General features: G+C 51.6%; 2 protein-coding genes across 3 annotated transcripts; one reads left to right on the top strand and one right to left on the bottom strand.

Moving 5' to 3' along the window:
• Window positions 1-1,544: 1,544 nt before the first annotated feature.
• Window positions 1,545-6,825, top strand: RAD23A (RAD23 nucleotide excision repair protein A). Of its 2 annotated transcripts, none has more exons than XM_022558589.3 (9): window positions 1,545-1,766; window positions 3,104-3,265; window positions 3,434-3,615; window positions 3,755-3,810; window positions 3,944-4,071; window positions 4,336-4,414; window positions 4,535-4,668; window positions 6,340-6,504; window positions 6,587-6,825. In XM_022558589.3, the coding sequence occupies exons 1-9, from the start codon at window positions 1,695-1,697 to the stop codon at window positions 6,698-6,700; spliced, it is 1,092 nt and encodes a 363-aa protein (XP_022414297.1). In that variant the 5' UTR covers window positions 1,545-1,694; the 3' UTR covers window positions 6,701-6,825. The 2 variants fall into 2 exon arrangements, with proteins under 2 accessions (XP_022414297.1, XP_022414298.1); XM_022558590.3 differs by having other exon boundaries at window positions 1,547-1,766; window positions 4,538-4,668.
• Window positions 6,826-7,888: 1,063 nt separating this feature from the next.
• GADD45GIP1 (GADD45G interacting protein 1) lies at window positions 7,889-9,990 on the bottom strand. The gene is made up of 2 exons (XM_022558592.2): window positions 9,612-9,990; window positions 7,889-8,249 (listed from the first exon to the last, which is right to left on the bottom strand). Exons 1-2 carry the CDS (start codon window positions 9,959-9,961, stop codon window positions 7,931-7,933), a joined length of 669 nt encoding a protein of 222 aa, XP_022414300.1. The 5' UTR covers window positions 9,962-9,990; the 3' UTR covers window positions 7,889-7,930.
• Between the last annotated feature and the right edge of the window lie 2,414 nt (window positions 9,991-12,404).

Raw genomic sequence — 12,404 nt, forward strand, 5'->3', positions numbered from 1 at the left:
ACTATTCTAAGTGCCATTACAAATACTCCACTTATTAACTCATTGAGTCGTTGCATCAAACTGGTGAGTTTTGGTTCTAGTACCAGTTGTGTCTGATGAGAGGAGACTGAGATTTAGTAAAAGGTGGGGTTTGAACCCACACCTTAGCCACCAACTTGTACCAACCGTTTTACACTGCGCTGCATATGTACGTCTTACCTATTAAGGAGCAAGACTACACAGAGCTATTGGACAGTTTTAAACACATTTTCTTAATATTAGCCAGTGTCAAAAGCTATTAATTCTCTTTATAGTCAAGGAGAAATAGGTTCAGAAATGGTATCTAGCTTGTCCAGTGGTCTTCAGTGGCCAAGTCAGGATTTGAACCTCTTGAAGGGAAGGAGGTGGCACCAAGTGATGGTGTAAAAGTGGCAGAGGAGAGTGTGGGCCCCTAAGGTTGGCCTAGGCCCACCTCTGTTGGGGTCCTGAAGGCTGCCACTTAATGTCCAGTGGGTGGTTGGGAACTGATGTCCCTTGTTGCCAGAGGTTAAGAATCCCTCAGCCAAGTCTGGCCTATTCTTGTGGAAGCTTCTTAGCTCAGGGCATGCAGTGAAGGGAGAAGCAGTAGGACCTGGTAACAGTTGGGTAATGAGTCAGGTGGCAGGCGACTGCCTGGTGTCCTACTTGAATGGGAATGTTGAGAAGAGCAGTTTAGGAGGCAGGTAATGGTCAGTTCAGGATTGCGGGGGAGAGTCCACCCATTAACTGGAAGATAAGACCATCACCTCCATCCTGTCTGCCAAAGCACCCTCTTCAGCTTTGGCCAATCAACTCTTCAATTCCTTGTTCCTTGGATGGGCCTCCTTTGAGCTTCCTGTGTCCTGTGGCCTAGCGCCACCCTTCTGGGAAGCCTCCAGGATTGGCATATCCAGGGAAAGTTTAAGGAGAGAATTTTGTATTCGGTGTAGGGAAGCCTTGAAAGTTACATCTTCCTTAAAAACTTTGGGGTCAGACTGGGGGTAGCTGGGTGAACAAAGTGATCAGGGAAGGAGCAGCAGAGACGTGGGGAGACCCAGGAGCTAGAACAGATTCATTCCAAAAATCCAGCTCTTCCCTCAGGAATGGATGGGACCACAAAATGGCCTCGTGTCCCCAGTTCCTTGGCCAAACGTGTTGACAGAGTTTTCGTTTAATTGTTGGTGACTTTTCAAGTATCCTTTAGTTCTTTCAGGGCTTGACAGGCTTCCTGTCAGGGTAGCCAGACCAGAATAAAACTCATTTGGAATGAGCAAAAAAACACGAACATTTTATGGAAGAAATAAAAGTATAACAAGTACATGAAGAGTTCAACGTCAACAAATAAATGAAACTCGTAGGCTTGACAATGGGGACGTCGGAGCCATTTTGTGGCCGCATGACGTCACCGCTAACGGGCATGGCGTCACTCGCAGGAAGCCACGTGACAGTTGAGCGAGAAGCCCCCCCCACCCCCTGAGCAGAGTTTAGTCTGCGCATGCCTGGCTCGAGGCCGCTCTCTTGTGCATGCTCACGAAGGCAAAGGGGGCGCGCTCAGGACACGTGCTGCGGTGGTCGGCGCGCGCACCGCCTGCCCCGGAAGCGGTCGGCTTACGGCGCGGCTGGGCGCTAAGATGGCGGCGGCGTGAGTTGCATGTTGTGTGAGGATCCCGGGGCCGCCGCGTCGCTCGGGCCCCACCATGGCCGTCACGATCACGCTCAAAACGCTGCAGCAGCAGACCTTCAAGATCCGCATGGAGCCTGATGAGACGGTGCGAGCCAGGCCGGAGCCCGGGAGCGGGAGCGACGGGTGCCGGGCATGGGGTGGGGGCGGGGAGGCCGGGATCCTGACAAGAGAGGCGGGGAAGACGGCGCGGCGCCGGGCAGTGCACATTCTCCCAACGGGCCTGACTTTCCCAGATACCCTGATGGTCCCCGGCTCAGCCCCTGGTGGCTCGGGCGGAGCTCTTGGATCTCTCTCCAGGCGAGGCTCCACCCCCGGGGCGCCCGCCAGGCCCCGGGTCCAATGTCAGTGTCTTCGCGGGGCGCGGGAGCCGCGGGTTCGGATTCCCGGCCGGCCTGCTCTGGGATGGGTCCTCCGAGTTCCCAGCTTTGTAGGCTTCTCCTCGGGACATTGGTGGCCGAATCTGGGAGTAGTGACCAGGAGATGCCGGGTGATGACAGCAACGACGATAATAATAAACGGTCTTGAGTTTCAGTGGTCCGTGTTTGTTCTTCACCAGTCGCTGAGCGTTTTTATGTTATCTTACTAAATCTGCGAAGTAGGCTTGTCATTTGGGGACTCTGAGTCTCCTCACTTCACAGATGCGGAAACTTGGATTAAAGAACTTCGGTATAGTTGCATATGCACAAAGCAAGTCATGGCAGAGCGGTTTCAATTCGGAGTTGCCTCAAGTGAGAGCCCACGGTCTAAACATGATGCTGTCCTTTTAGCTGAAAAGAGACTTAGGACCTAACAAACATATGTACTTGTCACTTTTTGCACAATTTCCCCCACGAGGGAGACATTGAAGTTCACTTTTTGTAGAAAAGGAAACAGACTCAGATTTTTTGACCAGCCTAACTTTTTGATTTGGGGCAAGTTGGTTAATCTGTCTGTACTTCTGTTTTTCTCAAATATAAAATGAGGCTAATGGTAACTGTTTCACTCAGTTAATATGAGGCTTTAATAAACTTGTGACCCGTGTACGTTTACAATAGAGATGTCAACTTAGGATTCTCTTAGTAAAGGTCACTCAGCAGCATGGAGTGAGGAATGGTCCTATCTCCCGTTTATTTTGATTTGCGTTTCATCATGTTTACATCATCTGAAATATGTGTTTTTTCTTCCCTCAAATAAATGTCATCTCTATGAGAACAGGGACTTGTATTGAGTTTTGTTCTCTGCTGTATCGTCAGTGTCTAAAACTGCACCTGGCACATATCAGGTGTTCAGCAAATATTCTGTTTAATGGTGGAATGGTCTAGTATGCTTGATTATGAAGCTTAGCTTCTCAGCCATCAGGGCATGCAGCCTCCCCCCTGCCCCCAAACTAGAAGGGAAGAGAGAATCTCGGGGTTTGCAGTGACTGTCTACCCCTTCCTCCAGGTGAAGGTGCTGAAGGAGAAGATAGAAGCTGAGAAGGGTCGTGATGCTTTCCCCGTGGCTGGACAGAAACTCATCTATGCTGGCAAGATCCTGAGCGATGATGTCCCCATCAAGGACTATCACATCGATGAGAAGAACTTCGTGGTCGTCATGGTGACCAAGGTGGGTGATGTATGCTGGTTGGGAGGATGGGTGGATTAGCTGGGGAGCTGGCAAAGAGCATGTGTGCCCAAGAGAGATTAGCCATGAACAGGGTGGGGCTGAGATGTGGAAGGATGTTGGGGCTAGATAGAGTTACTGATGCCTGCTCCCTTTTTCTGGGTGTCACAGGCCAAAACTAGCCCAGGCACCTCAGTACCCCCAGAGGCTTCACCCACTGCTGCCCCGGAGTCTTCCACATCTTTCCCATCGGCCCCTGCCTCAGGCATGTCCAATCCCCCACCTACCGCCAGAGAGGACAAGAGCCCATCGGAGGAATCAGCCCCCACGACCTCCCCGGAGTCTGTGTCCGGGTAAGGCAGGGAGCAGCAGCCCCAGATTGGGCCCTGTCTTTCCGGCACATTTCAGCGCCCACGTTTGTGGTTCCACACACCTTGGGGGAGGGCAAGCCACCAGAAGCCAGGGTCCGATTTCTCTCTCTTGAATTTGCAGCTCTGTTCCCTCTTCAGGTAGCAGCGGGCGAGAGGAAGACGCGGCCTCCACGCTAGGTGGGTGGGTGGTCCCCAGAGCGAAAATGACTGGGTGCCCCAGTCATCAGCTGGGCCTTGTGGGGGTGTGGGAGGGCCTGGGAGCTGTCCTTCCCTCTCCTTGGTGACCCACCTTTTGCCACTTCCTCCACAGTGACTGGCTCTGAGTACGAGACGATGCTGACGGAGATCATGTCCATGGGCTACGAGCGGGAGCGGGTCGTGGCTGCCCTGAGGGCCAGCTATAACAATCCCCACCGGGCCGTGGAATATCTACTCACGGTGAGGTGGGGCTGCTGCTGCCTGGGGAGTCCTCAAGGGAGCATGCAGGCTTCGGTGCCCTGATGGCTGGTCAAAATCTGCCCCCAAAAGCCTTTGGGTTATGGTTCTAGCCAGGAAAGACCTCCTGCAGGAGCCTGGACATGAGCGATGGGGTGGACCTGTGGAGGGCAGAGCAGAGGCTTCACGTGTCTCCCGCCAGGGCTGAGTATGCAGGAAGGAGGCAGTGGGCAGTCTGTGCTTTGAACTAAATAGGACCCCTGACAGGGAATTCCTGGGAGCCCCGAGCCGGAACACGGTTCTGTCCAGGAGAGCCAAGTACCCGAGCAGCCAGCCACAGAAGCAGGTGAGTGGATTGGGAGGTGTGCATGTGGGGTGTCTGCTGTCAAGGCACCTGACTCATCCCAACCCCCCATACTTCAGGGAGCCCAGGGTGGTATCTGACCACACCCTTTCCTCCTGCCAGCAGGAGAGAACCCCTTGGAATTCCTGCGGGATCAGCCCCAGTTCCAGAACATGCGGCAGGTGATTCAGCAGAACCCGGCGCTGCTGCCAGCCCTGCTTCAGCAGCTGGGCCAGGAGAACCCCCAGCTTTTACAGGTACAGGCCTGGGGGCAGAGGGAGTCAGTGCAGGTACCATCTCCCTTCTCCTGTGGGTACCACAGCCCCAGAGAGTGAGCCTGGCCCAGCGTGGTATGTAGGCGTCTCTATGCTTGGAAAGCAGGACTAACGACAGTCTTCTGCTGTTCTGTGCGACCTAATGACCTACGTGGTTTCATGTAATGCTCTCAACCACTCTGTAAGGTGTGGGTGCTACTGTCATCTCCACTCCATGGAGGAAGATGTCAGAGGCTTGGAGCAGCCTGGCAACTGGTGGTGTGTCTGCCTCCAGTCTCTGGATCCTGTGCTCTGGCTCCACTCTGCGTTTAGCTGTTGCTTTCTGAATGTTCATAGGGTTGTATGGCAGCACCCAGGACTGCTGTGTGTGCCCTAGTTGGTTTTGGGACCACCGTGCTCAGCAAGGCTCCATCCTGTCCTTGAAGGTTCCTAGGCGGAGGGGCAGTGGCCCCTGGGTGTGACAGGGTCTCCTGGGTCCTCTGTGAAAACCTGCCTCTCCTGGTTCAGGCATCTGCTGCTTCTACCGCCGACTTTTCAGTCTCCTGTGCTGACTCCCGCTCACCTCCAGATGTTGGAGGGCCAGGGCTGCGCATCTCCATTTATCTGCAGTCAATCCTGAGGCTTTCAGTCTGTGGCGACCCTTAAATCCATATGACCAGTCTGGACCCTCTGGATGCCATGCTCTCCCGTGACTGACTTGATACCTCCATGAAAATGCTTTCTAGATATCCAAGACCAGAACAGATCCTCCCAGCCCTCCGTAACCCCGCAAGGACCTGGGGTTGCTTGAGCCCCAGGCACTGGGGGCCTGCTGGGGTTGTCTCTCACCTGTCCTCTTTGCTCTACTTCCAGAACATCTCACTCAGCCCAGCCCTGCACTCCACCTCTGTGGCTGCCACCTAATCTTCTCCCAGGTCCCCTGGCAGCCACCACCCAGTTCTCTGCATCTGCACAGCCCCCACGGTCCATTCTCCACTAGGAGCCAGATTCCTGAAAAAGCACTTTTTCCTTTGATGTGTAAATTTTCAGATGTACATAAAAATAGAGAGTGGCATATTAGAACCCCCAGATATGCAACACCCAGATGAGTTAATCTTTTTAAAAGGTACACAGATGTCTTTCCCTATTTAATCCTCACCACTGTGGTGTCCCGTCACACTAGAAGAAAGCATATCTGGTCCCTTCCTCTCTGATCTGATCTTCTGCTTCCTCCTTCCCTTCCTGGTTTACTGTTTTGCCACATGGATCTTTTGCTTTTGGAATTTTCCAAATGGACCCCATCCCTGGGCCTTTGCACTTGATTTTTGCTCCACGTGGAGGGAAACTTCCTTCCCCATCCAATAGTTGACAGGGCCCTCGCTCCTGGCCTAAAGTGTCTTTCCCAGCCCAAGATCTACCCTAATGTATGTTATGCCCAGTATTTACATTGTAAGTTGCTGTCAACTTGCTTGCTTGTTTACGGCCTGCCTCTCCACCCTGGAACATCAGCTCCTCTAGGACAGGGCCCATGTCCACGTGTGGCTCTTTGGCCAGAATAGACACCCTCTAAATATTTGCTGAGTGAATGAAAGAAAAAGCAAGGGCTGTGACAGGGACCTGGGGAAGCGGGGGACAAGGGCTGTGGGTCACCACCACTTTCTCTGTCTCCCACAGCAAATCAGCCGGCACCAGGAGCAATTCATCCAGATGTTGAACGAGCCCCCTGGGGAGCTGGCAGACATCTCGGATGTGGAGGGTGAGGTGGGCGCGATAGGCGAGGAGGCCCCACAGATGAACTACATCCAGGTGACACCGCAGGAAAAAGAGGCTATAGAGAGGGTAAGAGATCTAGCTGAGAGGGGTGACCTCATGGGTGGGCAGGGCCCCTACCTCTTGCTCATACCTGCCCATCTTCCCGCAGTTGAAGGCCCTGGGCTTCCCAGAGAGCCTGGTGATCCAGGCCTACTTCGCTTGTGAAAAAAACGAGAACTTGGCTGCCAACTTCCTCCTGAGTCAGAACTTTGATGACGAGTGATGCCGGGAGGCCAGGCCGCCCACCGCTCCCTCCTCCCCACCCCCAACTCCACAAAAGTTTTATAAAAGAAAAAAATATATATATATTCATGTTTATTTAAGAAGTGGAAAAAAAAATCAAAAACTTAATAAAAACCAAAACACTCCACCCCAACTTCCCACTCTCCTAAAGTGGCCCCGCATTCCCATCTTGGCCTGAGAAGACCTGGGCCAGACAGCTGTCCTCCCATCCCCCACCCGAGCCCAGCCTGCTCCAAGGAGCTGGCAGGACTGGAGGTGACAGATGGGCCCCTCTTGGCCTCTGTCCCAGCTCCCTGCAGCCAGATGGAGAGGCGGCTGCTTGCTTCCCCATCCCCCCAAAGAGCCCCTGAGAGCTCCCCCGCCCTCCTGCAGGGTGAGGGGTAGCTGGAGCTCCAAACTTTGATTCTCCATTGGAGTGGCCCAAATCTTTCCATCTAGGGTGAGCACTCAGAGGCCCAAGACCCCTCCATGGTGTGGCCTTGGCCTCCATCCTGCATCCTTTTGCTGGGGAGGAGGAGGTCTGGTTTGTCTTGCCTGGGGAAGGGGAAACATCAGAGTCATTCTGGAGGTCAAGGCCACCCCCCACCCCAGAACAGAACCGTGTCTCTGATAAAAGATTTTGAAGTGAATAAAGTTTTAAAAGCCAGTCCTGTGGTTTGTGCCTGCTGGGGCTTCTCACTCCAGCTTGTATGGGTCTGGGGCTAGTTGGACACAGGAGATGCGGGAATGCCATGAAGGGGCAGAGGGGTCTGTCAACCTCTGCAGATTGTGGCTCCCAGTGTCTTCACTCCCCCTCCCCCAAGCTGTCTCACTCCCAGGCAATGAGCCCCAGCCCTGGCTCAGCCTTGGAAGGGCTGCTTCTCCCTGCCCCCCACCATCATCACCACAGTCTGTTTTGGCTACACTTCCCCCCTGGTAATTGGCTAATTACTGGAGATTAATGTTGGTAAACAGAAGCCCTCTTCTCCTCTGCCATCTGCTCCTCCATTATTTCCCCATTGCATCCCCCTTTCACTCCCCCTGAAGCCCCAGAGTTAGTCGGCATGGCCTAGAGTCCCTAAGTGAGCAGAGTCAGGGAAGGGTGGGGATTCCCTGGCTCCAGGTGCTGGGGAAAGAACCAGGGTGCCCAGGGAGGGGTGTGATAAGAGGATGCAGAGCTCTTCAGGGGTGGGGCTATCAGGCAGCAGGTTTTATTGGGAAAGAACACAACTCAGGAGCTGGGTGTTGCAGAGTCTGCTGGGTCTTGGGCTGCAGCAGCGGCCATCGCAGCAGCTCGTGCCTCCTTCTTCTTTCTTTGTTTCTCCTCTTTGAGGCGCTTGCGATGCTGCTTCTCCAAGTCCTGCAGCAGCTCCTGGAAGCGGGCACTCCTCGGGTCCACGTGGTATCCCAGGCGCTCCTGGGCCTCAGCCTGCAGCCGAGCCCTCCGCTCCTTGTCTGCTTGCTCCTTCTCCCTGCGCTCCTGCTGCTGCCGCTGCCAGTTCTCAATCATCTGTGGCATCTTGGCCATGCGCTCTTCAATGAGCTGCTCCCTGCAGGGGAAAGAGAGTGGTCAGTGAGGGCAGCCAGAGCAGTACCCATCCACCCCACCCCCACCCCCAAGCCTTTGCCCACATCCTGCCTCTCCCAACGCCCCCACATCTCCAGATGAAAGACCGGGAAGACTTATGGTGACCATTAAAACTGTGAAGAAAAATTCTTGACAAGTGAAGAGAGGCGGGGAAGAGAAACCAACATGTGTAGCCTTGAGCATGAGAGAACCAAGCCCCGGTAATTCCTAGGAGCAGACCCCAAGTCAACGCAACGTCTCCCTGAGCTGTCTACTGAATGTCGCATGTTATGCTGCGTGTTATGCCAGCTATTCCCACAGCTCACGCCTCCGTCCTACAGACATCACTGAGCAACCACTGTATGGCAGGCCTACTTCGAGGGACAGAAGTGAAGGCAAGAAATGGATTGGACCTTTCCCTCCAATCCTGTGAGTTTGTAGGCGTGAGTCACTGTCCCATTTTAAGAATTAGAAACATGAAGCTGAAAGCCCCCTGGCAGGGTCAACTAGCTGGGATAACTGAGGTTATCAGAGAGGTGTCCACATCCTAACTCCACCGTTCACTACCTAAGTGACTGGACAAGTGACTTCACCTTCCTAGGCCTCAGTGTCCTATCTCTGAAATAAGGGTGGCTCCCTCTTCCTCTTAGAGCTGCTGTGAGGACAAGAACAATAAACACCGGGAACACACCTGCCTGCCTTTGGCTGCCCCCTCCCTTCGGTTAAGTGGCACAATCAGTGTCCCTGGTCTTGCTTCCATTCTACTCCCAATCCTTCAGACCTGCCTCCAAGGCTGACCTCTGCCCTTGATTCCATGCCCAATCACCTCCCACTCTTCCCCAGCTACACTAATGTCCAGGCTGTTCCTTAAAACACATTCCTACCTCAGGGCCTTTGCACCAGCTGTTCCCGCTACTGAGAACGCTCTGCCTACGATCTTCCTTTGACTACCACTCATCATTCAGGTTTCTGCTTAAACATTTAAACGTCAAATTCTCAGGCCTGAGGCTTACCAAACCGAAGTCTCCCTCAGGCATGCATTCTCCACCCAATTTTATTTTCCTAATGGCTCTCTGTCGACACCTGAAATTATCTTTGTTTTGTTCCCTGCTGTGTCCTCAGTAGGGGGGGCAAGGCCTTGCGCACAGTAGGCGCTCAGTAAAGATTTGTTGATGAATGACTAAATGAACTGTTATTCAGAAGTCTGTTTTGTATCTAGGTGAAGATTCACGTAAATACTTCATGCAAACCCCGCGATAAATTGCCCGATGGACTAAGTACTGCTATTGGGACACAGTTCACCCACGGCCCGCAGCCCCGCGCCTGCCCGACCGCACGCACGCACCTGGCTTGTAGCTTCTGCTCCTCGGCCAGCTGCTGCACCCGCAGCGACTCCTGCATGGCCGCCAGGCTCGGGTACCATTCGCGCTCCTCAGCCTCCAGCTCGTGCAGCTGTTTCCGCGAAGGCCACAGAGAACCGGCGGCCACCCCGGAGGCGGCGCCATGCCGCCCGAACTGCTTAGCTGCATAGCGCGGCCCCAGCTGCCAGGGCGGGGTCAGTGGGTCATCCGGGTCGGGCCACCAGGGCCCCCTTGAGCGGCGCGGGGGCGGAGGCGCTCGGTAGCCGCGGGAGCCCGGGCCTAGGGTCGTCACCAACCCGAGCAGGCTGCGCGCCTGCCGTACGGGCGCAGCCATATTGGCCGTATGGGGTCCTCGCGAGCTGGCCGGGCTGGCCAAGGCGCTGCCTGCGCGTGAGGTTTGCTGAAGCCCCGGAGGAGGCCAGTAGCTTCCCTACTGCCTCTGTTCCAGGCAGGGAGGAGAAGAGGGGAGTAATATATTTTTTTACACATCTTCAAGTGTAATTTTAAATTTTATTGTAGCAGTTAATTTATTAAAGTCGTATTTAAATTTTAATTCTATATATTAAAAATTGCACTTATGGGCTTCCCTGGTGGCGCAGTGGTTGAGAGTCCGCCTGCCGATGCGGGGGACACGGGTTCGTGCCCCGGTCCGGGAAGATCCCGGCAAAAAAAAAAAAAAAAAAAAAGCAATTACTTTCTATGTTAAAATTTAAATGTTAAAATTTAAAATCATTTAAATATTTAAACATTCAAATGTCATTTCAATTTTAAGTTCAATCTACGTGGTACTTTATATTTTAATTTAAATATTTTAAATCTATTCGAAATATTTAAATTTTATAAACACTTATTTAAATATTGTTCATAACATTATTTATTTTATGCTTTTTAATTTGATCTTAGTATCTTTATTAAAATTTTAATTTTCAATAATTATTTAAAGCTTTACTTAACATTTTAAATATTTACATTTCTGTTTAAAACATTTAAATTTGAATGTAGCTATTGTTTAAGATATTTATGTAGAAATTTTATTTTAAATTCTATTGTAAATAGTTACTTTATACCTTTTAATTTAATTTTTTATATTTTAAAACGTTTGATCGTGGTGTAGAAATTAAATACTTTTTTTTTTTTTTTTTTTTGCGGCACGCGGGCCTCTTACTGTTGTGGCCTCTTCCGTTGTGGAGCACAGGCTCCGCACGCGCAGGCTCAGTGGCTATGGCTCACGGGCCTAGCCGCTCCGCGGCATGTGGGATCTTTCCGGACCGGGGCACGAACCCGTGTCCCCTGCATCAGCAAGCGGACTCTCAACCACTGCGCCACCAGGGTAGCCCTAAATACTATTTTTAAAAAGGATTTCCACCTTGAAAAGGAAGGAAATTCTGACCCATGGTACAGCATGGATGAACTTGGGAGACATAATACTGAGAGAAATAAAGCAGTCAGAAAAGGATATAGATTGTATAATTCCACTTATATGAGGTGCATAGAGTAGTAGAATTCACAGAGACAGAAAGTAGAATGGTGGTTGGGAGGGGCAGGGAGATTGGGAATGGGAGTTATTGCTTAATAGGTATAGAGTTTCTGTTTGGGATGATGAAAAAGTTCTGGAGATGGATGGTGATGATGGTTGCACAACACTGTGAATGTGCTTAATGCCACTGAACAGTACGCTTAAAAATGCTTTAAAAAGGGACCTCCCCGGTGGCGCAGTGGTTAAGAATCTGCCTGCCAATGCAGGGGACACGGGTTCAATCCCTGGTCTGGTAGGATTTCACATGCCGCGGAGCAACTAAGCCTGTGCGCCACAACTACTGAGCCTGCACTCTAGAGCCCGCAAGCCACAACTACTGAGCCCGCGTGCCACAACTACTGAAGCCTGCATGTGCAGAGCCTGTGCTCTGCAACAAGAAAAGCCACCGCAATGAGAAGCCCGCGCACCGCAAGGAAGAGTAGGTCCTGCTCGCCGCAACTAGGTCTTCACAGCAACGAAGACCCCACGCAGCCAAAAAAAAAAAAAAAAAAAAAATGCAGTTTGCTCAGTGAGCAAAGAAGCCTGGACAAGAGTGTTCATAGTTCATAGCAATAACATATATCTCATATATATCAGTCTCAAGCGGAAACAATCCACACCTGAGTCCATCTGCAGTAGACTGGATACCTAAATTGTGATGTTTTAGCCAACAGAATACTGCACAGGAATGCAGGAGCATTCACAGCTGCTCACAGCAATGTGGATGATTCTCACCGACATTTTATGCAACAAAGGAAGCAGGACCCAAATGATTCCTTTTCATAAAGGAATGTTTTTCATTGTGGAAAGTTTACACAAATTGTCCTTTTTTTATAAAGTTGAACAATCCTAGTGTCACTGTGGATGCACACCTTAAGGGGTAAAAGATAAAGAAAAGCCAAGCAGTGATCATTCTGGAAGTCAGGATGGGTTGCCGGGCTGTGGAGGCAGCTGGGTGGTGGTCACGTGGCAGCAGGTGGGCGGGGTTTGCTTTGTAACAGGTCATTGAGCTGGGCGTTCCCATTCTGTTTGCTTTTCTCTAAGTGGACTTTATTCAATGTTATTTCTTGATCTGGGCTTCAGTGATGCCTGAGTTATAATTATTCTTTCAGTTGTATATAACTATATGTGTGGGCTGCCCACTTTCTTGTAGCTTTATTATATTTCACAATTTAAAAAATGAAAATACAAGCAACATAAAGGGTTTCAGTGAGAAGTCTTATCCCCACCCATCTCCCATCCTCTGCTTCTGTGTCTGAGC

This window comes from Delphinapterus leucas, unplaced genomic scaffold (genome assembly GCF_059928025.1).
Source record: "Delphinapterus leucas isolate spDelLeu-1000000601 "Yukka" unplaced genomic scaffold, BTC_Dleu_Yukka2 spDelLeu_asBTCV2_sq25, whole genome shotgun sequence".
Classification (NCBI taxonomy): domain Eukaryota; kingdom Metazoa; phylum Chordata; class Mammalia; order Artiodactyla; family Monodontidae; genus Delphinapterus; species Delphinapterus leucas.